This window comes from Callospermophilus lateralis, chromosome 5, assembly GCF_048772815.1.
Source record: "Callospermophilus lateralis isolate mCalLat2 chromosome 5, mCalLat2.hap1, whole genome shotgun sequence".
NCBI lineage: Eukaryota > Metazoa > Chordata > Mammalia > Rodentia > Sciuridae > Callospermophilus > Callospermophilus lateralis.
In genome coordinates, this window is record NC_135309.1 from 3308872 (window position 1) to 3336451 (window position 27580).

The window sequence follows — 27580 nt, forward strand, 5'->3', positions numbered from 1 at the left end:
ATGGGCACCTTGTAGAACTCCTGGACGGGCGTGCTGACAACCACGGACTCTGCCTGCACACGGCCCACCAGGAACTCCAGGTACTTCTCAAAGGCTTCCTGGTTCTTGATGAAGCACATGGCCACATCGTCATCTGTGTCACAGCGCTGCAGGTCCTGCAAGAAGCTGCCACAGAGAGGGACAGGGTCAGGGACAGAGTCAGGCACAGCTCACAGCCCAGTCCTGGGCTCTCTCCTTGAGAGGCTATGGTTCTTGCCCAGGAGTGGGTTCTGGGCGTGTGAGATTGAGTATACTAAGCTGAGTGTGCAGACACGTGGGCACGTACAGAAGTGCATGGGTATGTACACTTGCCCATGAGTGTGCAGATGTGTAGTATGTGAGCATGTATATGTGGGTACATACATGTACATGTGCACGTGTGTGGGTGCATGTGTGCATGCATATGACTGTGCATGTATACACAAGTGTGCAGATGTGACCGTGCATGTGTGGCATGTGTGTATGTGTGCATGTGTTTGCCTGAATATGTCTGTGGATGTGCACAGGGCACACACGTGCACTCAAATTGCCTGTGTGAATGTGCAAGAGTGCACGTGCATGGAGATCAGCATGCATGTGAGTGCACATATCTATGTGTATCCAGCATGTATGCATATTTTTGTACAGGATTCACATATGTATGTGTGCACACATGTACACTATGTGCACACACATATCAAGCACATGTGCATGCACATTTGAGGCTGGGTGCGTGAGCATATGTGGTGTGCACATGGGACTTCCCATGTGCCCGTGTGCATTCATGTGCATGCACATGGGCCTGTGTGAGTGCTCATGGGTGGCAGGTATTCTGCAGCCTTCAACCCATATGGCGAGTGTCTGTCACTGGGGCATCACACAAGTGGGATGTGCCCATGGGTAAATCGAGCTCCTACCCCAGCTGCTGAGTGTCACCCTCCACGAGGCCTGACCCACAGCTGTGCATGCACCTCACATGCATGTGTGTGGCCTTGCCTACCTGCTGTGGAAGCGACTGATGTCCTGCACATTGCGAAAAATGACTGCCTTCTGGCTGGCCACGGCTGCTGGTGCTCGGGGAGCCCGGTCCAGTTGCTGTATGTAGTGGCTTTGGAGGAACTGAAGCTCACCCACGAAGGTCTGCTCTGAGCTCAGCAGCTCCTGGATGACAGAGCTAGTGGAAGAGTGGCATCAGGGGTGGGGCCCAGCAGCTGCCCTGCTCCCACTGTCCCTAGTCTCCACATGGGGACTAGGGACACATGGAGAGCTTGCTCCCTTGCACTGCAGTTAAACGGGGTTCCTGTGATCAGGAGCCTGTCACCCAGCTTCAGAAAGTGGGTAGGTGGTGGAACAAGGGCACCACCTCTTCCCCAGAAAGCCCTCCCGCATGAGGCTCTGGGAGGGCACAGCTGCAGAAACCAGGGGCAGGACCGTGACCTAAGGAGGCTCACACAGCTTCAGCAAGCACAGGTCCCCCATGAAGAAGCAGGGCAGAACGCCAGCTGGCCCTTGAAGCCCAGCAGCCAGCTGTGGCTCCATCCTCAGTCCTCCCCAACACATACCTCAGCCTGGTCTTGTACTCATCCTCGGACATGGCCTCGGGGAATTCGGGGGCCTCACTGGGCCCCCACTCAGGAGACAGCTGTTGAGAAACAGGAGTTTGTCCCAGGGCACCAGTTTGTTCCACCTCTTCTGTGGCCACCGGGCTCCTGTCTCTTACTTCCAGGGTTCTCTGGCTAAAGGCCAGGATCCCAGGGCCTTGGCACCCTCCCCCAGCTCCAGACTACCATACCTTGAGCCTCTTGTCCAGGTAGGCTGGTGACACCCAGCCTTGTCTGGAGGGGCTGGACTTGGTGGGCTTGGTGCGCACAAGCCAGCGCAGCGGGTGGGCTGAGTCCAAGACCTCCACATACTGGCCTTCCCGCAGTGTGATGGCGTCCTGCTCAGCCCCCAGGGGCAGGTAGTCGGCCGTGGCCACGTAGATATCAAAGATCTGATAAAGAGAAAGGGGCCTAAGTCCCGGGGCCAGAGGGGTGAGGCCTGCCAAGGCCCCCCATGGCCCCCCACCTCTGAGGAGGGAGAGGTTCTCCCAACCCCCTAAAACCCCCAAGAGCACAGAGGGGAGAGTGCTGAGTCCAGGGGCCGAGGAGGTACCCAGTCCAGGGCCACAGGGCAGGAGCTCCCAGGGTCACTCTGCACAGGTGCTGGCTCCTGCCCACGTGGATGGGTGCCTAGACTGTGGTTGCTCACAGCGCCTTGCTGCCCACTGCCCCCTGCAACCCAAGAGGTGGTGGGGCTCTGGAGGCAGAGGCACACTCTCCACAGATGGCAGTGAGAGTGACATCAGAGGTAGTGCTCTGCAGGAACCCACATGCAGAGACCCTGCCCTCTGCTCCAACCTCTGGTGTCCCTTGGTGTCTCTGGGGGTGATGTCCCTCCCTTGGTGGCACCCAGCCCTTGCAGCCCCCCATCGTCTTTTCAGCAGGTCAGGCCCCAAGCCCTCCTCCCAAGGGTCCCAGCCCACCCACCTCTCCTCGGGAATCCCCATCCTCTGACTCCGAGGATGACTCCTGGACGCTGGAGGAGGGCCGCGACCGGCCATGCCGGGGGGAGGCGGACGGAGTCTTGGACTCCTCATCACTGTCACCTCCAGGCACCTGCAGCTTGGCTGGGCGAACACAAGGGTTGTGATGTCCCTGGAAGGCTGTCCCCCTACTACCTACCACCCAGCCAGTCTCCAGGGCTCCCAGGCACAGAGTCCTGGCCAGGCTCCATGCGAGGACACAGGGTCCCAGCCTCCCCTGGGGACCCTGGATGCCCATCCTGGCCCCCTCACCCTGTGTGATCTTGGCCGACACCATCTCAGTGATCTGGGAGGTGAGTTTCTGTAGGAATTCCTCTGTGCCCACCTCAGCGAGGGACAGGTGGCCATGGGCCTCCTCAGCCACCAGGGCCTCCCCTGGGGGAGCAAACACAACACTGTGTGGTCATGCTTCCCCCAAAAGTTCACTGCAATTCCCCTAGGGGCTGATGGTGAGCAGGAGACCAGGCCCTAGCAGGGAGACCATGAGGTGGTGCCAGCAGGAAGAGAACAGTGGGGCCAGCAGGATGCAGAGCCTGTGACCAGGGATGAGAATGAAGGGAGTGGGTCTGGATAGAAGAGGCAGCAAGTGGCCAGAGAACGGCAAGCACAGCTAAGGGGCAGCAGGTGGCAGGCAGGGCTGCAGGCAGATGGTGAGGGAGCTGAGGACAGGGCTGGGCAGGGTCCAGGCTGGCATCAGGCTTGAGGCGGGGTTGGGGCTGTGGGGGCTGAGGTGACTTTGTGGCTCTTCTTAACATCTGGAACCCAAACCTCCACATAGCCCACTGGGCATGGGCTCCCTGACCACAGAGGTCAGAAACAGCTCTGACTCCAACCAGAGCTGGGAGCTGGCCATGAGAGGGCAGGGACCTGCCCAGAGCCCAGGCTGCTCAGGTCCAAAGGGCGGCCTCCCCTGCACCCAACCCAGGCATACCTTTCCTCTGCCCAGCAAGGCCGGTGAGACCAGCAGACTCTGACATCTGTGCTGAGATGGCTTGGGTGGTCCTGAGGGGAGGAGGGGTGTCCTGCAAGCCCAGCTTGGACCCCACCACTCTACTCCCCATAGAGGGGGGCCTAGGGGCCAGGACACCATAATCAGGGGCCCATAAAAACTTCATTTTATAGTGTGGAGAAGCTGCACAGGGAAGGGGGTGGCCACCCACAGGGCTACACCACCCTAGCTCACTGGGTAAGTCAGTCAGGGCTCCCACTCACCCCTGTAGGAAGGTAGAAATGAGAGCCTCCTTCATCTTCTCCTGCTCCTCCTCCTTGGGCACTGTCCAGAGAGCCAGGGGAGCTGTCAGGACCAGTCCTGCACTCCGACACCTTGAGTCCTGGGCTGGGACCCCTACCCAGGACATCTAGACCACCCTGGGGGCCCTGCCTACACTGTCCCTAAGAAGCCCTGGCAAGGGTCTGTGCCTAAACCCACCTCCCTGTCCACTCTCAGCGCTTGGTCACCCATGGGGTTGGGGGACAGGCCTGCCCTCCAAGCATCATCCCTCAGAGGGGCTGAACAGAGGGCTTGGGGCAGGACCCGCAGGCCATCTGTGCACCATGCGGGCAGGGCTGACGTTCCAGGCCAAACTGGCCTGCACCATTGGGCCCAGACTGCTCTTGGGCTCTGCAGGAGAAGGATCATAGGTGGGTGAAGGCCGTACATCCCAAGCTGGTCCCTCACCACACCCAGGCTTCCTACTCACGGCCTGAGACATGCAGGCTGGCAGAGCAGAGGGCCTGGCCAGCGGCGTTGGTGGCAATGCACGTGTAGGTGCCCTGGTGTTGCCGGCCCACGTCTAGCAAGACCAGGCTGTGCTGCTGGGCAGAGCTGGCCACAGTGTAGCCTGGGGTGTTGGGGCCAATCCACAGCACGCCTCTCTCGGCCTCCTCCTTGAGCCAGTGTATGGTGGGGGCCGGGCATCCTGTGGGCAGGAGAGGGCTCAGTGGGTACACAGCCCCACTGGCTATGGGCCTCCAGAAGAGGGTGCTTGGTCAGAGTAATATGAGGGGTGGAGCAGGAGGCCATGCAGGGTGGCATGGGCGACCCGTGGGAGGGTGGCATGGGGACCCTGGGGAGGTGCTCTTTCTCCGGGGGATGAGGATGCCCACCTTCCACCTTCACCGAGAATGTGATGCTGGAGCCCCTCTTCACTTTCTTGGGGGTGAACCTCTCCAGAATGCGGGGTGGCACCAATTGCTCACACACATCTGGGAGAGCAAGAACAGCCATGGGGTCCTTGCTGGCACCTCTCCTCCAGCTCCCACATCCTGATGTCCTTGTTCTGGGAACCCTAGGTAGGTCTCTGCAGCCTGTGCCTGTGGCCCCAGAGAGCCCTCTTCCTGCACCTCCACCACTATCAGGCCCAGGGTTGATCCACTCTGGCCTCACGCCCACAATCCACCCAGCCTCTATCTGCCCACAGGGCCATCTCACCTGATGCTGACTTCTCTTCTGGTTCATCAGGACCTGAAAAGTGCAGAGGGAGTCAGATGTGCAGCACGCACAGATTCCCCTGCTTCCCTACACGTGGGAAGGTCCTGGTCCTACTGCCCAGTGGGGGGACCTGGGCATGGCCCCACCCATGGTCAAAAGTCCATTACCCTGCCTGAAACCTTGGCTGGGAGGCCAAGGAACTCACACTCCAGTGTATATCCGTGTGACATCCCCACCCTCCCTGTGTCCACTGGGAGTCTGGGGCCCCGCCTGGAACCACATGGGCACTGGGAGATGGCAGCTGGGGCTACACCCTGAGAGGCAAGAGGAGGACCCAGCAATAGTCTCTCCGCAGGACCAGTGTGGGTCAAACTGGGAGTCAGCTCTCAGTGCTCAGAACGTTTGGGAAAATAAGGACACAGGAGTTTTCTTGTCAGAGCTGCCACTGGGGCTTTGTGTGGGTCTGCTGGGCCCAGTGTTCGTCCGCTTTCCCCAAGAGCCTGCCCATCACTCAGGGCATCCAAGCCCCACTGGGCACCCGCTCCTGTGGGGCAATTTTGCCATCTGTGCCACTGTGCACAGGGGCAATGGGCTGGGCCCCGGCCTGATGGGGCCTGGCATGCAGTACATGTGGCACTGCTCACTCCTTCAGGGCACACACCTCGGACCAGCAGCCGGGCAGATGAGTAGGCAGCACCAACAGCATTGCTGATATAGGCCGCATACTGGCCAGCGTCCTCCCGGGTGACAGAGACGATCTCCAGGGTGTGCAGTGTCTTCTTGTCAGCCATGCGAATGTGGGCAGATGCAGACAGGGGCTGGCCGTCTTTGAACCAGTACAATCTGGGGACTGGGTGGCCTACCCGATGGAGGAGAGTGGTCAGCACAGGACCATTCTCAATGGGCACTGTACTCTTTCGATGGGAGGCAGACAAAGGCCCAGAAAAGAGGTTGCTCAGAGGCCAGCGAGCCTCTGGTGTGGGAGTGGGGTGGCAGCCTCCTGTTGCCCAGCAGCAGGCACACATGACCTCCTGACCTCCACTGGTCAGGCCCTTCCCACGTGTGACCAACGGGAGACAGCTCCTGGCCTCCCTCCAGCTACGGTGCCCACACCCCAGCACCTCACCTTTCACCTTGAGCTGAAATTTGGCCAGGCGTGTACCAGGGGCCACCTGGAGGTCCCTCAGCTCCTCCACCACCTGGGGCAGCTGCCCCTCATCTGATTCGGTTCCCTCTTGCTCCCGGCTGGCAAAATAGACAAATAAGGGGGTAGCCATAAAGTGGAGCAGGCTGAGGGTCCAGGCGGGAGGGCCCACGGGGTGAAGGTCAGAGGCGGATGGGTTTGAGGTTCCCTGTCTGCTAAGTGGAGGGGCAGAGGGACAGAAACGGCCAGGGTCTGACTGAAAGCTGCAGGGTTGGGACAGTCAATCTAAGCCACCCAGCCCAGATCACCACTTCCTGGGAGGCCCTGGGTGACCCCACCTAGACAGGTATCCCTGGGCACTGAAGTAGGATGAGGTCTCCGTGGCGTCTGCGGCAGTGTCGTAGTCTGTGCTGGTCACTGGGGAGGAAAAGTGAGTGGAGGAGGCTCAGGACTTTGGGATTTCAGGGGGACGCGCCCTCCTGGGCCTGCCCACCCCTGCTGTTCCCAGCCTCGTTCTTCCACACCCATAACTAACTGCAAGCCTCTTAGGCCCAGCACAAAATGTCATATGACCTGAGTCTCCAGGAACAGCAGACAGGGACAGTGGCAGAACCTTCTGGTTCCATCCCACCAGGGCACGAGAGGTTGGAGACACAAGCCTCAAAACCAAGAGAAAGAGACTTGGATTTCTGGCCAAGAAGGGGCAACAAACTGGACTTCCATCACTGTGGGCCAAGCGAGAGTCCCCAGAGTGCCCATGCTGAGACACTACCCCAGCAGGATGGTTAGGAGGTGTGGCCCTGGGCCTGGGGCCAGTGGGAGCTGAATGGCAGCTGAACCTTAGCCAAGGACCTGAGATCCCTGGCCCTTCTTGCCACGTTCTCAGTGACATTCAGGTAAAATTGGGGGACTTTACAAGATTTCTTAGACAATAAAATGGAAGAAAATAGTCTTTTACAAATGGTGTTGAGCAAGAGTGAACTTGGAGCCTTACCTCACACTCACAAATTCCCTCCAAGGGAACCAAAGACCTCAACTTAAGAGCTACCACAAAGTTTCCAGAAGAAAGCACACATGTGGGTCTTTATGAGTCACATTCAGGCAGCACTTGCATAAGTGTGGCGAAGCCCAAGCAGGCAAGAAAGAGCAGAGACCCTAGCCTTCATCAGGCTAGACACGGTGCCCCCAAGAACATGGCCAAGAAAGGGAAAGACCGAGGTCATGCCTCTGATGCAGCCCGGAATCAGGAACACGTGAAGAGCTCTTTCAGCTCTGGAAGGAGATAAGCCATCAGCGCACACTATGCCACGGCTCCAAGCATGCCTGTGTGCAGGGGAGCCTCCACCACGACCCCACACACACCAGCAGCAGTTCTGCAGCCAGGGCACCCACCAGCTGCATGTCCTCTAGCCCAGCTCAGCTCTGACCCTGTTTGCCTGGGTACAGGTCAGGCTCCAAGACAACCTGCTTCAGAGGCCAGTCAGAAGCCCAGACTCCTCGCTGGGGTGGACCCAGTGGCTATAAATCAGGACTCATGGCCTCCCTGGGGCAGAAGTAACCTGCCAGGGCAGTTCACAGAAGCCAACCAAGGGTCCTGTTGCCTAGGCTGAAGGTGTCTTAAGGACACCTCAGGAGCAGCCAGATGTGAGATCATGTCGGGCAAGGTGTGGTGGGCACAGCCCCTGCCAGCACCTCTGTTTCCATCAGGCCGAAGTTCCCTGAGGCCCACAGCCTGGGCACCCTACTCCAGCTGTGTCACACGCCATCCCCAGTGGATGGGGTGGGGCCCTTTCCAGGGCCCCAAAGCTTGGTCTTCCTGGCCAGCCTGCCCACCAAGGCTACAGGGACCCAGCAAGAGTCACCTCATTAGAACAACAGAAACCCTCAACACCCAGGAGATCCCAGGCCCATGAGCACCATCAGGAATCTAAACAAAGAGCAAGTGTCCTGACACTCAGCCCGCATGCCCAAGCATCTCCTGAGGGCTCCTGCAGCAATAGCCAGGGCTCCAGAGCAGCCCTAAGGCAGTGGCTGAGCAGCTGGGCTCCCCTGGCTCCTCTTCCACACCTTCCTGGTCTCCCCAGCCTGGATGCCTTCGGCAGACACAAGAGACCTCCACCCTCCACCATTGGGTTCCCAGGGGAACTGTGGCCTTGAGCTTGGCTCCAGGGAAGTCTCCACCAGCTTAAGACCTGAAGGCCCTAACTCCTGTCTGGTCTGAGACCAGAGCCCTGGATCACTCCTGAGCCCTGCTCAGGAGACTCTCATCCCCACCCTGGTAACACTGACCCCCAGAGTGCACTCACGCTCTACTCGGAGCTCAGCCTTGGTTGAGGAGACGCCCACGCTGTTCTCTGCCAGGCAGCGGTAGACGCCCATGTCTGCAGGCACTACAGCAGTGATGATGAGCTGGTGGCCACCCTGCTGATCCTCATTGATCATGTAGTGGTCATCCTCCTCCAGCAACTTCCCGTCCTTGAACCAGCGAACACTGGGCACAGGTTGGCCCGTCACCACACAGTCGAAACTCACAGGGTACCCATCCTGCACCTCCTGGTTCTGCAGCTCCGTCAGGAACACGGGGGCTAGAACAGCAGGTGGGGCATGTAGCATGTTAGCCTGGGCATGCCACTCACACCAGCTGGGTGGTCTGACAGGCATGAGCTACCCAGTCACCTGCAGACCTGACGTGTGACACAGACCCTGAAGCTTGCCTGCTAGGCTTAGCCCTCTCCCCAGCTCTCTAAAAGTCTCTCCTGCTGCCCAGGCCACCAGGAGGCAAGAGGGATGAAGTGCTAGACAGGGATGGGAAGAGCAATAACTGCGGAAGGCTGAGGGCTGGTCGGGATCTGGAGTGCAGGAGAGCAACTTCTGGGCGTGCCAGGGTAACTGATCCCAGCTACCTCCTGTCCCTGCAGAAATGCAGGCACAGTGGCGTGGCTGATAAGTAACTCAGTGGGTGAAATGGAAGTGGAGTGCCTTGTGGAAGTTGGTGCCTGTTCTATATGGGTTATATCTCCAAGACTCCCTGGAAAAAAATAAATAAAACTTTCCAGAAAGTAAGTATTCGCATTCCCATTTTGCCCACATGAAAGCCGAGGCTCCGATAGACTATGTGGCTTCCCTAAGCGGACACAGCTAATAAGAGGCAGAGTTGGGACTCAAATTCAGCTCTGTTCAATGAGTTGGAACTTTTTACACCCTGGAGGCCGCACTTGCAGAGTGCTAGAGTCCAGATAACCCCTGGACCTCTCAGCTGGTGCTGGCCACTGCTGGCCTCACTCCTCCTCTACCCCCTTGAACTCCAGCTCCCGACCCAACTCTGTGGAGCAGTTGAACTCACCGGCATCAGAAGTCAGCTGAGTGGACACTGGCTCCGGAGGTGCTGCAGGGGCAGGGGCCACCTTGCCAATGCGCATCTCCACCCCCCTAGGCCCCTGCTCCACCAGGCTGATCTCCACCCCGATGCCCATGGTGGTGAACATCTCTCGGAAGCAGGTGACTGCCCTGTGAGCTTCGGCCAGGGCCTCGAAACGGATGCAGACAAAATTCTCGTCTTCGCGGTAGGTCTGCCAGTCCGCAGGCTGCTCTGGCTCCCCGGGACCCTCGTCAGCGCTGAGAAACAGCTCCTCGTCAGAAACCTCTGCTGGGCCTTTGGTGCGGAAGAGCCGGTGCAGACGCCGGGCAGCACGGTGGAAGGCGTCGTCCAGCTCGCCCCCGGAGGAGCTCTCGGCCTCGCTTTCGGTGCCACTGACCACCACACAGGCGCTATGGCTCACACAGCCAAACTTGTTGCTCACCTGACAGGTGTAGCGACCAGTGTCGGCACGGCCCAGGCCAGTGACCAGCAGAGTGCACGTCCCATCCGCGAGCTGGTCGATGTGGTGGTGCCGCCCGTCAGTGAGCTCTACGCCGTCTTTCAGCCAGCATGCCCGCACATCAGCCTTGCTGGCTACCACACACTCCAGCCTCAGGGCATCCCCCACCTGGGCCTCAGTGTCCCCAAATGTGTGGGAGAATACAGGTCCTTCCTGCTGCTTCATCTCCTTCCGGACCTTGTAGCCCTTAAAGGCAGCCTGAATCTTCACTGCTGCCTTGTCCATGGAGGGGTCGCCCAGATCCTCAGCACTCAGACCTATCGGTGGTGGGTGCACCTGGGCTGGGTGCTCCTGCTGCTTCTGTGGTTCCACAGAGGAGGGTGCTGGGGCCCTGGCCTGTGGGCACAGAGCACAGTATCACAGTGAGACAGGGGCCCCGAGGCCAGACACACAAGACCAGGGCCCAGCAATGATCTCCGGATGGCTATCCATTCTGCCTCTCAGGCCCTGGCAACTGTGCCAGCCTCATGGAGTATGAGGTACCTGCTGGCTCTTGTTGCTATCACAAAGCAAGCCCAACTCCCTGAAATCACTCTATACAGTCCCCAGTGGGGACTGATGGGTAATGAGGAACACCAGAGAGACTGGCCCCAGCTTTATAGGAAAAGGCTTTAGCAGTGGATGGATGATGGACGGGTGGAAAAATCGGTGGAAGGGGGGACAAGCACGTGGGTGGTAGTGGCAAGGGTAAAACACTGGGCCTCCCCTTGCAAGCCAAGCAGAGGCTCACCTTGCTGACCAGGGGTGAGACCCCAGGCCGCCCAGCCTTCTTGAGGTAAGTAACCAGGGAAGGTGTGCCTGCCCGGGACTCATCGTCAGAGCTGGTGTGCGACAGGTCAGCCTCTCCAGTGCGTGCCAGCTCATCAGCTGTGGAGTAGCCCTCAGAGAGGTCAGGGGCCACCTCCTCCACCTCCTGCCGTAGGTGATGCACTCGGCCATCCTCCTCTGGAAGCTCACTGATGGAGTCCAGTGTGGGTTCACGGCTCATGCGACGCTTCTTGGCCAGGGCCTCCCACAGCAGGTGCAGGTCACCCTCCTGGGCTGCCTCAGGGGGCAGGCTGGGCTGTGTGGGGGCCTCGTCCCGAGAGCCAGGAGTCAGCACCACTGAGGAGAGCAGGAGGGTATCACCGGAGCTTTGACCCCAAGCCCATCACTGGACTTCTGTTCCCCACCTGGCACCTGGTTTTACCAGGTCTAGAAGCACTGAGACTCATTCTTCCCTCCCTATGTCAGTTCACCTCCTGTATAGACAATGTGGTCACCAGAACAGAAAATGGCTCTGCACAGTGAGCCTGGGCCTAGATTCACAGGCCCACACTGCAGGGGTGGGACACATGCACAGGGAATGCATCTGGATCAGGCTCAGAGATGGGGCACTGAGCCTCCCGGGAGAAAGTGATGGGGAGGGACAGGCCACCCCCTTCCACATTCAAGGTTTCCCAGTCCGAAACCTAGTACTCACCCTGGAAGGTGGCAGCCTCCATGGAGGCCAGGGCATGGGCAGGGCCACAGCGGTACTCGCCCTGGTCTTCTGCCCTGAAGCCCTTGATCACCAGTGTCTGCTGCCGACCCCGGGAAAGGACCTCAAAGTGCCCACTGGGTTGGATGCACTCCGTCCCCTTGTGCCAGACGACCTCGCCGGCCTCAGCTGCCACCTCCACCTCCAGACAGACATCCTCTCCGGCCACCACCTGCCGGCTCACCGGGGTAGGGGGCGGGGGAGGTGCAGGCTCCACTGGTTCTGCTGGGGAACAGTGTCCATGGAGGACAGGCCACATCAGGTGTGGGGGCATTTCAGGGTCCAGACCTCACCCTGCCAACTCTTCCCTCCACCTTGGAGAAGCTGGGTATTCTCCAGGACCAAGATGGCTACTCACCCAGCCTGACCATCTGGGGCAGGTGCACAGGCTCCCCAGCACCTGCAGGGCCCACAGCAGCCACTCGGAAACGGTAGGTCTCCCCAGGAGTCAGTCCATCCACCACACACTCAGGTCCAGGCACGAGCTCATGGCACAAACGCCACTGGCCCTTGGACCCCTCTTTCATCTCTACCCGATAGCCACACAGACCCCCTCCACCATCACTTGTGGGAGCCACCCAGGACAGCGTCACAGAGTGGCCACTGCGACCCACCACTTCGGCATCCTCTGGGGGATCAGGGAGGCCTGCAGGGAAGAAGAGTAGGTCAGTGTATTCACTGGGACTTGCGGGCCCCCTCCAGCAACCCCTGAGGAACGGTTTAGACATAGTGTAGGCACTGGGCAGATCACCTCCCCTGAGCCCTGGTAGCAAGGGATGCTGACACATTTCTCTACCATCGTGAGACCATACCCAGAGCCCACTCTGAGTGGGGGGCCAGTGAGAGCCCCCAGCATGTATGGATTGGCAACCTTGCTCCTCCTGCCCACCCCTCCAGGGCCCAGCTTGGACCTCTCCTAGGTTCAAAGCAGGGGAAGGTAGGCGGTGATCTGGGGACCATGGCCTCAGGGGGTACTCAGGGCTGAGCCAGGACACATCTGATCAATAGCAGCCCTTAGACTTTAGTGACCTGGCCCACACACCTGCAGAAGAAGCCACCTAGGAATGGAGGGAGCATCCTAAGACTCTGGGGGTGGGACAGATTTCATAGCAGGACCCAGCCCAATCTGCAGAGAAGTGACACAGTCAACCACCCACCCAACACCGAAAGTCGAGCTGAGGTCACTGCGTCTCGGGCAGCAAAGGTGACTTCCCCAGCATGGTGTAGCTGTGCATTGTGTAGCAGCAGGGTGTGGTGGCTGCCGTCGGCTGTGACAGTCCAGTCGTCGTCAGGCTGTACCGCAGTTCCGTTGATGTACCAGGTGGCTTCACCCACTGGCAGGGCCTCGCTGAGCACGCAGGTGAAGCGAGCCTGTGTGCCAGCTCGCACAACTACATCCTTGGGGGCCTCCAGGACTTCTAGGCGCCAGCCTGCAGTCAGGGGTGGAATGAATGCAGGTGTGTAGGAGGGTCCAGAGAGGGCAAGCTCAGCACAGCCCATTGGGTCTCCCACTGAGTGGGAGTGGACAGAGACTCCATCTCCACCAGCTCTCCCTACCTGCAGAGCCCCATGCTGGAGGGGCCTGGGAGACACACGCCCTGCATTGGAAGCTGCACTCCAGTCCTGGGAGCACTGCCCAACCCCTGGAGGAGTCTTGGAGACCCCCTTCGGGCTCCCCACTTCTCACTCCATTCCCTAGCCACAGGGCTTATCTCAAAGACTGATGTCCTGCCTCCAGCCAACTCTCCAGGCCCCGCCCTCTCCCAGGTGTTCACAGACGACAGACTCACACCACCCAGCCGGCTCAGTCACAGGCATAGACAAAACCTGTCCTCATGTCCCAACAGCACACCTGGCCCTGCTGCTGCGCAGGTACACTCCCCCCATGACCCTGCTGATGGAGGCCTCCCTGGTCCTCGGCCCCTGTCCCCACTCCCTCTCAGGTTCTCTTGGACATGGTTCCCCCAGAAGCACAGCTCAGCAGCAGCATGCTCTGATCTGGCAGCCCTGCAGGGCCCTAGCACTCTCCCAGAGACCACCAGCCCAGGTGGAGGACACTCCTGCAAGCTGCTCCTGTCCCAGGCCCTATCCTCCGTTTCCCTGAGTGAGCAGCCCAGACAACTCTTTTTGGAGGTAGAGTGGTGGTTCCCAAGGAGCAACTTCCCTTCTAGTGGGAGAGTCCTGGAAGCCACCTTGGGCTGCCCAGAAAGTGGCCCAACCTCCTGTGGGAGGGGTCTCACCCACCTCCGCCCCACCAGCTCTCATTGCCATTACCTCTGACGGTGAGGAAAGCAGAGGTGACCATGTCCCCAGCCAGGAAAGTCACCCGACAACTGTCCTGTGGCCTCAGGTTTTTGAGCAGCAGTAGGTGTCGCAGGCCGTTCTCAAAATATACCACTTCCGCGTTCTCCGAGGTGTGCACGGGCTCATCATCCAACAGCCAGGTGTGGGCAGCCACCTCAGGCCGGGACAGCTGGCACTCAAACAAGGCCTCCCCGCCCTCAGGCACATCCACATTCTCCAGGCCCCGGACCACGGTGTTCTTGGCTGTAGGAAGAGCAAGGCTCAGGGACTGCTGACCTCACTGTCCCTTGGGAGAGTCAGCAGCTTCAGGAGGGCGGCACCCAGGCCTATAGGGTTCCCTCCACACCCTGCCCACCCTTTGGGCCCCTCACATCAACAGTGGTCTCCTGACCACAGGAAACTCACAGGTGTTCACAGACCGCAGACTCACACCACCCAGCCAGCTCAGTCACAGGCATGGACACAACCCTGTCCTCGTGTTCCAATAGCACTCCTGGCCCTGCTACTGCTCAGGTACACTCCCCCATAGCCCTGCTGATGGAGGCCTCCCTGGTCCTCGGCCCCTGTCCCCCCCTCCCTCTCAGGTTCTCTTGGCCATGGTTCCTCCCAGAAGCACAAGCTCAGCAGCAGCATGCCCTGATCCGCAGCAGTGCAGGCCCAGGGCAGGTTGCCTGCCACCTCCCGGGCCTGTTCCCACTATGTAGGTCCCCTGCAGTGCGGAGCTGGCTGTTGCTGCCTGCCACTCCACCATTGCTGCATGGCCAGAGCCACGCCAAAGCCGTGCTGGACCTGGGCTGCCTGCCAGGTGGCCTCACCTTGCACTTGTAGCAGTGCCACCACGCGAGTGCCTGCGGCCTCACAAGAATAGATGCCACTGTCACAGGGCAGGGCCGGCCTGAAGGTCAGCCTGGCCACAGTCCAGTCCTGCTCTATGATGACACGGTGCCCATCTGCGTGTACCTCCCGCTCGTCCATCTTCCACGTGGCCTGCACCGGCCGTGAGTATTGGCAGAGGAGTTCGGCAGAGCCACCCTCCTCCACTGCCAGGTCCTGCATGGCACTGACCACCTCCACCGTAGGATCTGTCGGCCAACACGCCGGACACGCATCAGCCCTGAGAAACAGCACCACCATGGCCCACCCACCCCACTCAGTGTTAGTGGCTTCAGCAGCTGCAAGCATGGAGCTTCATGGTGACAGTTTAGCAGGAGCTGCCTAGAATGTGGCTAGGAAGGGAACCCACACGGCAGCCCAGAGCCCTCCACCAGACACACCTCACCCATGAGCATAGTGCCTAGGCTTCACCTCTGTCCAGGCAGAGCTCCTCTGGCCCCACATACCTGCTGGCCCCCAGAAACATACGCCACTGGAAAGGCTCCTCTGGATGCCCTAGGGCCTGCTCCAGAACCCAGAGCCCCTGCCCTGCTTGCCCCTCTCCGGGGGCCTTGCTGCCCACCCAGGGCCCCTATTCCATCTCCATTTTTGAAATCTCAACATGACAGCACACAGCAGGCACCAGGCAGAGCTGTCGGGAAGAGGCTAGGGAGACCCTAGCAGCTGCTACTCTCCCTGTCTGGCCAGCTCCTCCCCAGAAGGGCACGGATCTCAGCTGAGCTCACAGCAGAGGAACAAATGTGAGCAGGGACAGGTAGGCCAGGGCCAAGGGCATGGGCCTCCCCTCAGAAGCCCAAAAAGGCCCCCGAAGGGACTGGCCCCCGTGGCTGGGGATGTGCAGCTAGCTAGGTGACTGGTGGCCAAGCAGGCGGCAATGTACTGGCCCTACCTGGCAGGTGGCAGTGGACGTAGCCTCCAGCTAGATCTCCCATTCAAAAGTAAGAGCTGCCCACTGCATCTCCTGGGGGTGCCCAGGGTAGGTGGCACATGTAGAGTGATGCCCAGCCTCTGGCTCTGGGGACAATCCCCACCCTCAGTGCCCATCCTCCCCCTTTCCCCAGGAGCCCGCAGGAAGCATGTGGCAGCGGGAGCAGAAGCACCAGCATGGGGAAGTCCCCAGTGGTCAATACCTTTGACCAACAACTTGGCTGTGGAGACCAGGGGCCCTGTGCGGAAGGTGATGGTGCCTGAGTCGGCCACCCCCAGGCCCGAGAGTGTGAGGGAGTGAAAGGTCCCATCACGCACAGTGATGGCACTCTGGGGGCTGTCCTGTAGCAAGGTGCCATCCAGCCACCAGTGGGCCTCTGGCCCACCCGCACGAGACACCTCACAGGAGAACGTGGCCACCTCCCCTGCGAAGACGTCCACACTCTGCAGGCCACGGACCAGGCACAGTGCAGCCTCTGCATAAGAGGGCAAGAAGGAGGGCTAGGTCCATCACTTAGAGGCCACCTGGGGCTACTGGTGCAGGTGTGTCCTATGATAGCAGGTTTTGTCTTTATGCCCAGTTCCTGGCCCAGAGCTCCTAACCTCAGCAGAATCTCCTGAAAATGCTGCAAGTCCCTTCGTTATACATAACAGGTTCTTTTTTTTTTTTTTAATCACACCTGAGATTATGTTAACGAGGTGACTCAGGCCCAGCCCTGAGATAGCTTCAGGAAAGGACTGGTCACCAAGAAGATCAAGTGATTACAGGGTTACAAGGCTCAGCCCCATCCTTTGAGAAAGCAGGGTGGTTGGACATCAATCTCCATAAGACAAACTCTTAACAAGACCAGATAAGCTTCCACAGTGCTGAACACAGGCTGGGAGGGCAGCGTGGAGAGGACATGGAATCTGTGTCCTTTCCCATTCTTGTCTTTCACCTGGCTGTCCCTGAGCGGGATCCTCTGCAACAAGCTATCCAAGGTGAGTGTGTCCCTGACTTGTGTGAGTTGTCCTAGCAAACTGGTCAAGCATGAGGAGAGGACAGTGGGAGCCCTCACTTGAAGCCACTCAGAAGTTTGGGTAGCAACCTGAGATTTGCCATTGACATCTGAGGCCGGGGAAGCCTATGAACTGAGCCCTTAGCTTGCAGGGTCTGTGCTAAATCTGGGTAGATAGTGTCAGAACTGAATCACAAGACACCCAGTGGGTGTCCACTGGAGAACTGCTTATGTCTGTTGGGAGTGTCTGGTCAAATGTTCTAGGTTGAGGTAGTATGACAGGAAGAGAATAGTGACCATTCTCTAGAACAGATGTCAGAAATGAGATGTGCTGGCCTAGTTCTGAGATTCACTGGTGTGGGGCCACCCTGGGGCCTGCTGGCACCATCCAGACCAAAAGGATGACCTGAGCCCTGGGGTCTAGAAATCCACCCTCTTCACAGAGAGAGGCACAGAGGCCACCACGGTGAGCCCAGCTCACACCTCATCAGAACACTACAGGTTTCACCCAGAGGAGGCCATGCCATGCATGGTACCCTGATCATCAGGAGAGCAGACAAGCCCCAAGCCCCATGACTGGGGCTCCTTCTAGTGTGGATGCCTCGTCTGACCCAGGTTAGGGCAGAAAGCAGAGGCTCCAGCACCTGCTTCTCCCCAGGGGTGGTGGCTGGCCTCAGAAGGGGACCTCTCTGCCCTTGGGGGCACCTTCAATCCCAAGAGGGCACCTCATCCAGTTGTTCTCTGAAGTCCCTCAGCCCCAGGGTTCAGGGCCCTGATGCTGGATCCAAATATTCCTGTCCCTGTCACACAGAAGGTCCGAGCTCAGGGCCTTCCCAGATGAATCATGGCTGCCCTCCTGTGTCCTCCATACAGTCTCCATCCTGTCTACCTCCTGATGGACACTCAGGGTGGTTGGAGGGAGAGGATACCAGCATCCACGTCTAATCCTCCCATCCCCCACAGGCCAGCCAGTAGGACCAGACAGAGACTTCGTCCACCACCTGCTGCCTAGGGCCAGGCAGGGAGGATGTCACCCCCACCCTGTGCTTCTCTGAGCGCTTTCCATGGGCCATCCTGGGGCCTCCTTGTGAAGACAGAGACACTGTTCAGCTTGGTAAGGCCTAGATGCCTTTACCCCATGAGGCAGGCCACAAGAGACAGGTGGGAGTCACTGGCAGACACCAGAGCCCATCAGGACAGTGTTGTGTGGGGCAACCCCCATGCCCACCCCAGCAAGCCCTCCCTCAGGAGCCTCTCCACAGTCCTCCCCATCGATGCACCCCACCAGCAGCCGCCTTCCCCAAGTGTACACCTGCACCTCCTTCTCCTGCTCTGCCAGCTCCTGGGTCTTGCCTCCAGAACCAGTTCCCAGGCCTGCCTATCACACCCCTACCTGGACATCCATTCACACACCTAGGTCCAGGGCCCTCCCCCTGAGATCACAGTGAGGTATGCATAATGAGCCATCTTTCCCAGGCAAGGGACACTGAGCCATGTCACCCCCACATAGTCATCGCCCCAGGAACACACAAGGCCCTTCCTGCACTGCTCCCATTCAGGAAACCCATGACACTTCATCTTCATCACTCAACCTAAGGCACTAAGTAGCCTTTCCCAGCCTCCAGGCCACAGAGCTGACCATATCTGTCCATTCTTTAGGTTTTTGGGGAGGAGAGCATGAGATTCAAACATACACTGTCTCCATGTCCAGCTCCTCCAAGCAGACAGGGAATCCCTGAAGGCAAAGCTACTTTTGGACCTCAAGGTCCAGGACTTGACCATGGTAGGGGCTTGCTCAATGGTGAGTAAAGTGGTTTGATAGTGGCTGGTAGATGGTTGATGGGTGGATCGATGGATAGTTAATGGGTTAGTGGATGGACAGAAGGATAATGAACTGGTGGTAGATGGATGAATGTGTGATAAATGGATGGACAGAGGATGAGTGAAAAGGTATGTGGATAGCTAGATGTGGAAGATAGATGAATGGAAAGTGGAGGGATAGACAGATGGATAATGGGTGCATGAGTGGACAGTGGACAGATGGTGGTAGTAAATGAATGAATGGTAGATGGATGGATGGTTGATACATAAATGTATGGATAGAGATGGATGGATGGGAGGGTGGATGGAGAGGTGGTTAATGGGTGGATGGATGAATGGATGATTGGTGTGGACTGATGGGACCAGTCTGAGAACCAGGAATAGGGCAGCAAGGGAATGCACTCAAGAGTGACCTGTGGAGTCAAGGTACAATCCAAGTTGAAGATTCCTAAAGTCCTGTTTGCATTCTGGGGCCATGTGCACCATGCCTGAGTCCACACAGGTGTCACACATCAGCTGTGCATCCACACCTTTGAGCTTGTGTGGTATGCAAGAGCGTTTCAACATGGATGTGTGTGGGCCCACATGGACCATATCAGAAGGACAGGCTTTGGAAGATGATGTCCAGAAGACCCTGTCTCCACCTCAGGGTCCAAGGCAGCAAGGCTCTCCTACAGAGAATACCAGTCCTGGCCTGTGCTCCCCCCATACACAGCATTCCTCAAGATCTTCACCAGCCTACCCCACTCCATGACTTGAGGGATCAAGGACTGGAAAATTGCTAAGTCTAGGGTTTCTTCCCCACACCAACACACACACACACACACACACACTCTCTCTCTCTCTCTCTCTCTCTCTCTCACACACACACACACACACACACACCAGCTGCCACTAGGCAAGATTCTGTGGTGCCCAGAAAACAGGCTTCCACAGGCCAGGGCCTAGGTATGGGAGAGAGCTGCCCACCTGTGACTTTCAGCTGGGCTTCTGAGCTGCATGAGCCCACTTGGAAACTGATGGTTCCTGCATCTTCAGGGGTCACCTGAGGACACAGGGAGGAAAATGCTCAGCCCTGGCCAACTCATCCTGACAGGAAGGACTGGTCCATCTAGCCATTCCCCAGTGATGGGGCTCATCACCTCCCTAACCTGACCCCTAGTAGAGGGTCTTTCTGAATGGAGCTGGAACCATCCCTGTCCAAGTGGAACAGGTCCCAGAGCCCCACCTTGTGCAGGGTGAGCAAGTGAAGCGTGCCCTGTTCCACGGTGATGTCATTCATCTCGTTGGCCTGCAGAGGTACCCCTCCCAAAGCCCAGCGGGCTTCCTGGCTTGCAGCTCTGGACAGCCGGCACCGGAAGTGGGCATCCTGGCCTTCATTCAGCTGCATGTCTTGCAGGGGCTCCAGGATGGTCACCTCTGGGACTAGACATAGGGTAGGCATGGGTGTCAGCCTCTGCGTCCAGGATGCTTCCTTCTTTAGCATAGCTTCCATATCCTGGAGGTCCTCCCTGGTGACCCCACCCCAATTCCTGAAGACAGTACATGGGGGTGTGTTATCAGTCCTTCCTCTAGCCAGGGCTTGGACTAAAGGGAAATGCCAAGATGGCTGAAGGCTGGGGCGGCCAGTCTGCAGTGACCCCTCATGAAAATCAGGAGAGGGAAACTGAAGCTTTAAAACTGGTAAGCTCTGGGGGGCCCACCACTGCCTGCTCACCAGCATGACTCAGTCTTCAGCCCAGAATCATTCCGTCCTGACTGGGGCTACTAAGAAATGGCCAGTTCATAGACCCTCTCTCTACCAACAACCAAGGATCCCAAAAGTAGGGACCCTTGCTGTCCACTTCTGTCCCAAACAGAGGCTGGGCCAGGACAGCCTCCCAGGGGTAGTGATAGGGCAGGCCCACCCAGAGCTGGCTACCTCTGACAGTGAGCTGAGCAGAAGATGCATGGCTGCCCACGTGGAAGGACACGGTGCCAGCGTCCTCAAGTGTCACACCCCTCAGCTGGAGTGTGTGGATGCAGCCATCCCGAACAGCCACCTCTGTCACCTCGTTGCTCTGCAGTGGCAGGCCCTGGAGGCGCCACTGGACATCTGTGGCCCCAGCCCGTGACACCTCACAGCTGAACTCCACATCCTCGTCAGCCTGCACCTCGGCATCAACCAGGCCCCTCACGATGGTCACCTCAGGCTCTAGTGGGTGGTAAGAAGGGTCCCTTTTCAGGCTGGGCCAGCCCCAGTGCCCCTCTAGAAAGCCTTCCTGGCCACCTAACACTCCTCTGCCTTGTGTGGCATTTGCCAGCTGCTTCACTCAATGAGTCTAGAAATAGCTGGGGCGGCTGTCTCCCCAAGGCCAAGGGTACAACTCTGGTTGCAGGACAGTGGATAGATGCCCTGTTTGGCTCCAACATTGCTACAGGCCCAGTCCTGGCCAGGTCACCAGGAAAGTAAGACCTTCAGGAAGAGCAGGTAGGTGCCAGAAAGGGCCACCAGGCCAGCTCAGGCCAGTCTGCTGCCAGCTGGGGGGCAGGAGGGAGCACTGCCTTTAGTGCTGCAGGCTTCATGCCTACCCCCATAAAGCCCTTCTCTTGGAGGATCAGAATGGGGGTGATGTAGGAAGAAGAGAGCCTATAATCTGAGGGACCTCCACCACCCTGTGAGCTGCACTTGTCACAGCCAGGTATGCCCCCAGGGGAGCTGTCAGGAAGAGGGTGTGGCACAAGGTCCTGGTTGGCTCACCTCTGACCCTGAGGGAGGCCAAGGTTTTCTGGCCACCCACCACACAGGCATACTCTCCCGTGTCCTTGGCCTCCAGCCCGTGGACCAAGAGCTCGCACGTGGCCCCTTGGCACCGCATCTCATATTTGGGGCCCACAGGCAGCTCCACGCCCTCCTTTAGCCACTGCACAGGGGCCCCTGGCTCAGCCTCGCTCAGCTGGCAACAGAGCCGAGCCACACCGCCTGCCTCCTGCTCCACGCTCTGCAGCCGGGTCTTGAACTTGGGCTTGGGGGCTGAGGGACAAGAAAGGAAAGCTTAAGACTGCAGGTTCCCACCTCATGTTCGCCTTGAGCAAGGTGCCTGCCCACCCCTGAGGTATGAGGCTGCTGGGGAAGCACAGGGGCCGGTGGGCAGCTCACAGCGGATGGAAAGAGAGGCTGTGGTCTGCGCCTGACCCGCATCGCAGGTGTAGTCTCCCGCATCTTCCTGCTCCGCCCCGCGCACCAGCAGCTCGGCGGCGGAGCCCTCCAGTACCATCTGGTACTTGGCGCAGGGGAAGAGCTGCAGGGAACCCTTGCGCCACTCCACGCTCGCTCCCGCCTGGCTCAGCTCGCAGCGCAGGTGCGCTGTAGCTCCCTCATCCACCTCTAAGGCCTGCAGCTCCCGGAGGAACCGCACGGGCGCAGCTGTGGGGCAGGAAAGAGAACATGACAGCGAGACTCTGAGCATTTAAGACCCAGAACCCTGCAGGTGGAGAACCACATCCGGTCAAATCCTGAGTCGAACCCACAAGGCATACCCTTGGGAAACAACTGGGGAACTGCATGGGGCAGAGGCAATACTGGCCAGCAAAGCTACCAGAAAGGGAGAGACCCAGGGAAGCGAGGTCCTGGAGCGGATATAGAGAAGCGGAGCACACGCTAGCGGCTTCGCACAGGGGCAGGACCCCCGCACTACGGGGAGGGGGCGGGATCACAGCCACCAGGAGGAATTGGGGGACTGCACAGGAAGAGGCGCCCAACGGGTAAGGGAGAGAGAAAGAAGAAAGGTTAGGTGATGCGCCCTGTCCTGAGGTCTGGGAGGAACAGGGCCTTGTCCACGGCCTTGTCCTGTGGTCTTGGGGCGCAGGGAGGAACTGGGCGGGCAGAACCACGAGGTGGGAGGAGCGAGCAAAGTTATTAGGGCAGGTCCGCCCCGCCCTACTAAGCCGGGTCCTCTCTGCTGGCACCCCCCAGGTTGCAGCCTTGAGGGTCAGCGCGGACTCTGCACCCACGCTAGGCTTCGCCCTGTCTTGGTCGCCCACCTGTGACCATGAGGGTGGCGCTGGTAGCCTGGGAGCCGCAAGCACAACTGTACTCGCCCGCGTCCTCGCGGCGCAGGTCCCGCAGCACCAGCTCGGCGGTGCAGCCTTGCTGCTGCAACTCACGTCGCCCATCAGCCTGCAGCTCCAGGCCGTTCTTGCTCCAGACCACAGTGGCATTTGGAAGGGACAGCTCGCACTGCAACCTGGCTGTGGAACCCTCCTCGGCCTGCAGGCACTGCAGGGGCTCCCGGAACACAGCCTGTGGAACTGCAGATGGGGAGGAGGCAGGGTCAAGATCAGGCACACAGCTGGCCAGAGCTGGGAGCCCAGCTTCTCCCAGCCCCTTGGCCTACCTCCACAGGACTGGTCTATGTAAGGAGGGAGGTGAGGAAGCTGGGGGCAGAGCAGAGATCTGCCACAGGCTTTTCTAATGGTAGCCTCCCCCTCAGAACCTCTAGCCTTGCCAGAGGGCTGTGTCCCCCTTGGACCACCAGAGCAGGGCCAAGTCCAGTCATACAGTCATTTGGCCAGCACAAGACCTTGTCCCACTCCCACCAGACTCCAGGGAAGGGTGATTCTCCCCAAGACCACAGGACAAGGCAATATCCTTCCCAGACTGTGGACAAGGCCCTGTTCCTCCCAGACCCCAGGACAGGGATAGGAGGCTCAGATCACAGGGCAGGGCTTTGTGTCTTCCCAGGCCAAACCCTAGGGCATGGCTGAGTCCACGGGAAAGGCCATAATTCCCATTGCAGGCCAGGCTGTCCCAGAAATCCCCAGGCAGGACTGTCCCTCATGCCCCTGAGATGCTGAGAGGCAGCAGGTGCTGACTGCCTCATGTGGACACACTGGCAATCAGGGGCAAAGTGCAGAGCCCAGGCTGGGGAACCTCCCTGGGCATCAGAACCCCCAGGGCTCCCAAAAGAAAATCTTGGGCTATACGTGGCATGCAGAGATTGAGGAGGAATGACAAAAAGTGATTAGGAAAACAAGGTGGGAACTCTGTCCCTCCATGACAGCTGGCCATATGAGGTCCCTGGGGAGACTGGCAAGGCACTAGTACACTGGGCAGTGCTATGACAGAAATCCAAGCAGGACAGAGAAACAGCATGAGACAGAGGGAAAGGGCACCCTCCCTCTGGACAACAGGGGCAGCATGGCCATGGCTAGACACAGAGCAAAGGCAGAAACCCAAACAAGCCCACAGTCATGGGAGGTCTTTACCCCTGACGGTCAGCACGGCCGAGGTCCTCTCCTGCCCACACACGCACGAGTACTCCCCAGCCTCTGCCACAGTCAGGCCCTGGATCTGCAGCTCACACGTGGCCCCCTCCTGCCTCAGCCTGTACCGGTCCCCATCTCTGAGGGTCTCAGACCCCTTCGTCCACTCCACAGGGGCTGCCTTGCTAAGTTCACACCGCAGAGTGGTCGTGGACCCTTCTGTGGCCTCCTGGTTTCTCAGATCTTCTATGAATCTGGCAGGCAGGGCTGGGGAGGGCCAAGTGGTCACTGAGAACATGGGGCCACACACTGCCAGAGGACCATGGTGTGGACAGGTGGGTGGTGGCACAGATGAGGAAGGAAGCAAGTAACCACAGAGGAACAGAGTACGCAGTAGGATGGACATGGACACGAGAAGGAGAGGTGAAAGAAGCCCAGGGGAGGAAAGGACAGGTGGCCACGGGGCTGCCACAGGAGCTGGGCCGTGTGTGGATGCAGGAGGTAGGAGGCGGAGACAGGGTGCAGACACCAGCTGGAGGTTCACATGGCCACACAAGGTCTTTACCCCTGACTGTCAGCGTGGCCGAGGTCCTCTCCTGCCCACATACACACGAGTACTCCCCAGCATCTTCCCGGGCCAGGCCCTGGATCTGCAGCTCACACACAGCCCCGTCCTGCCTCAGGCGAAGTCTGTCCCCACTGGTGAGGGTCTTCACACCCTTCCTCCACTCCACAGGGGCCTCTCTGCTCAGCACACATTGCAGCATTGCCGTGGCCCCTTCCACAGCCTCTTCATTCCTTAGACCCTTTGTGAACTTGGCGGGCAGGGCTGGTGGCCAGAAAGACATGGATGCTATCATGCTCTCCAGGCACGTAGAGAGGATGGACGTGGACAACAGAAAGGACATGAAACGCAACTGTACATAAGCCCCCTGCTGGGTGTGCTGAGCACGAAGGCCTTCATCTTTCCCCAGTGCAGCCTGAGCACATGTGGCCCCGGCCCACTCTGTGGCCTCCACAGGCCTCCCTGTGAACCTGACGTGCAAGGCCAGGGAGGGTCTGAAACACATGAAGAACCTCAGGTGTGTTGGGGAACTTCAGGGGACAGAACATGACAATAATGAGGACAAGAGACAGACTGACAGACCAGCTGGCTACAATCCCATGCAGAGGTAAGAGGGTGTCACAGACCCAGAAGAGAAGGTGGACTGAGTGGACAGTTGACATGAGGTCAGTGTGTGGACACCAGAACACAGATCTACTCGGCCACGTAGTCTTTACCCCTCACGGTCAATGTGGCTGCTGTCTTCTCCTCCCCGCACACGCACGAGTACTCCCCAGCATCAGTTGTGGCCAGGCCGGAGATCTGCAGCTCACACACAGCCCCGTCCTGCCTCAGGCGAAGTCTGTCCCCACTGGTGAGGGTCTTCACACCCTTCCTCCACTCCACAGGGGCTTCTCTGCTCAGCACACATTGCAGCATTGCCGTGGCCCCTTCCACAGCCTCTTCATTCCTTAGACCCTTTGTGAACTTGGCGGGCAGGGCTGGTGGCCAGAAAGACATGGATGCTATCATGCTCTCCAGGCACGTAGAGAGGATGGACGTGGACAACAGAAAGGACATGAAACGCAACTGTACATAAGCCCCCTGCTGGGTGTGCTGAGCACGAAGGCCTTCATCTTTCCCCAGTGCAGCCTGAGCACATGTGGCCCTGGCCCACTCTGTGGCCTCCACAGGCCTCCCTGTGAACCTGACGTGCAAGGCCAGGGAGGGTCTGAAACACATGAAGAACCTCAGGTGTGTTGGGGAACTTCAGGGGACAGAACATGACAATAATGAGGACAAGAGACAGACTGACAGACCAGCTGGCTACAATCCCACACAAGGGTAAGAGGGTGTCACAGACCCAGAAGAGAAGGTGGACTGAGTGACAGTTGACATAAGGTCAGTGTGTGGACATCAGAACACAGATCTACTAGGCCACGTAGTCTTTACCCTTCACGGTCAATGTGGCTGCTGTCTTCTCCTCCCCGCACACGCACGAGTACTCCCCAGCATCAGTTGTGGCCAGGCCGGAGATCTGCAGCTCACACACAGCCCCGTCCTGCCTCAGGCGGAGTCTGTCCCCACTGATGAGGGTTTTCACACCCTTCCTCCACTCCACAGGGGCCTTTCTGCTGAGTTCACACCTCAGTGTGGCTGTGGTCCCTTCCATGGCCTCCCTGGACTTCAGATTTTCAGTGAATCGTGCAGGCAGGGCTAGGAAGGATCACATGGACAGAGGCCATCAAACCTTCTGCAGGTTCTGAGGTCAAGACCCGAACATCAAGGAAGGAAAATAAAGCAGGACGCCTGGAGGGTCACAGGAGTGGGAGATCCGTGAGGGTCTGAGTGAGGTCCTGCACGCGCCTGCTCCTGATCAGGTGGCTGGGAGAAGGGCTCCGTTCCACGTCCTCCTTCTTCAAAGGCATCTTTCCCACCCACAACTTCTCATTGCTGGGAAGCACACCAGGTGCCTAGAGCTGCGAGCTCACGTCTGTACCATGCGGTGACCCCTCTCCCTGGACCCTGTGGGAGGCAGCTCCCAGTTGTGAGCCTCCCTGCCTCACAAGTGAAATTCTCACTGCAGGCTCCAGCTACACTGTCAGTAGGTCCCACAAGAACTACAAACGGCTTTGGAGCTGGATGGTGGCCAGAGACTGGAAGACTTTTGAGGTATATGCTAGAAAAATCCCAGCTAGCCAGAAAGGGCCTGACAGAGGAAATACAGACACTAACAGTGCTTCTGGCCAGGACTAGATGGACACAGGGAAACACTCCTGGGGAGTGGAAGAAAGGTGATCCTAGCTATGAAGTGGCACAGAAGTGGCCAGATTGTGCTCCAATGTTCTGTGGAGGGCAGCAGTGGGAAACAGCAGGACCAGATGGATGTCCAGCTGGGAGACAGCTAAGCCAAGTGTGGCAGGCATGGCCTGCTGTCTCCCTATGGCTCACAGGAGAGCGTGAGAAGGCAGAACTGTCCATGAACAAGGAACCAGTCCCGAAGACTTAGAAAACACCTGGATCCACAGTGAAGAGAGTGGGAGATGCCCTGAGAGCGTCAGGCATGGCTGAGCACCTGCTAAGGGGACTCACGGGTGGCTGGTGACCAGGCAGCTCCTCCCCGGGAGCCAAGACTGCCAAGGGTAACAGGAAAGCCCTGCGCAGGACACACGTGCCAGAGGTGTGACACTCGCCAACTGCGAGGCAGAACAGAGGTCCTGAAGATACACACGTGGTTGAAGACTGGTGATGGGATCCAGGGTGCTCTACCACCACGCCACATCCCTGGCCCTTTTGAGTTTTTATATGAGACAGGGTCCTGCTAAGTTGCTTAGGGCCTCACTAATTGCCAAGACTGGCCTCAAACTTTCTGTCCTCCTGCCGCAGGTTCCTGAGTCACTCAGATTACAGGCATGGATCACCATGTCTGGCTGAAAATGTTATAGCAGCAGGAATGCTGGCAGCGTGGACTTCAGGGACAGCAGTCAAGTGAGATGAAGGACGCTGCCACAGGATGAGCACAGCCACTAGCCACACACATGGGCTTCCCCTCAAGCAAAAGATGGCCATGAAGGTGGTCAGAGTGGCAGGAGTACCACTGCCACAGACCTGGAAGAGCATGAGGCTGTCCCCTGCTCGGTTTCAGAGGACCGGCCAGCTCCACTCAGGCTGGAGGCAGACTTCAACCTTGGTAGGTTTGCAGGACAGAGCACCAAGTCAAAGCAGAGTGCTGTCCAGCCTTGAAATCCAGGGAGCTTGGTCCTGCTGTTCCCGA

General features: G+C 58.7%; 1 protein-coding gene across 14 annotated transcripts in view; it reads right to left on the bottom strand.

Annotated features, from left to right (window-relative positions):
* Obscn (obscurin, cytoskeletal calmodulin and titin-interacting RhoGEF) overlaps positions 1-27580 on the bottom strand; it is a 134144-nt gene that overhangs the window by 35313 nt on the left and 71251 nt on the right. For 6 of the 14 annotated variants that reach the window (XM_077109434.1, XM_077109437.1, XM_077109439.1 and 3 more), the window contains 33 exons: positions 25759-26022; positions 25044-25307; positions 24328-24591; positions 23766-24029; positions 22542-22808; positions 21658-21924; positions 21259-21531; positions 20440-20712; positions 19747-19943; positions 19488-19563; positions 15903-16175; positions 14694-14960; positions 13849-14121; positions 12732-13004; positions 11933-12220; positions 11518-11799; positions 10786-11159; positions 9521-10391; positions 8484-8762; positions 6516-6594; positions 6160-6278; positions 5695-5892; positions 5034-5066; positions 4709-4807; positions 4303-4521; positions 3815-3875; positions 3534-3604; positions 2855-2977; positions 2547-2686; positions 1811-2011; positions 1581-1660; positions 1019-1192; positions 9-165 (listed from right to left, as the gene is read on the bottom strand). In XM_077109434.1, coding sequence (XP_076965549.1) covers positions 9-165; positions 1019-1192; positions 1581-1660; positions 1811-2011; positions 2547-2686; positions 2855-2977; positions 3534-3604; positions 3815-3875; positions 4303-4521; positions 4709-4807; positions 5034-5066; positions 5695-5892; positions 6160-6278; positions 6516-6594; positions 8484-8762; positions 9521-10391; positions 10786-11159; positions 11518-11799; positions 11933-12220; positions 12732-13004; positions 13849-14121; positions 14694-14960; positions 15903-16175; positions 19488-19563; positions 19747-19943; positions 20440-20712; positions 21259-21531; positions 21658-21924; positions 22542-22808; positions 23766-24029; positions 24328-24591; positions 25044-25307; positions 25759-26022 — 7343 coding nt within the window. The remainder of the gene's footprint in view (positions 1-8; positions 166-1018; positions 1193-1580; positions 1661-1810; positions 2012-2546; positions 2687-2854; positions 2978-3533; positions 3605-3814; positions 3876-4302; positions 4522-4708; positions 4808-5033; positions 5067-5694; positions 5893-6159; positions 6279-6515; positions 6595-8483; positions 8763-9520; positions 10392-10785; positions 11160-11517; positions 11800-11932; positions 12221-12731; positions 13005-13848; positions 14122-14693; positions 14961-15902; positions 16176-19487; positions 19564-19746; positions 19944-20439; positions 20713-21258; positions 21532-21657; positions 21925-22541; positions 22809-23765; positions 24030-24327; positions 24592-25043; positions 25308-25758; positions 26023-27580) is intronic. The other 8 variants (XM_076856255.2, XM_076856260.2, XM_077109438.1 and 5 more) reach the window with 6 other exon arrangements.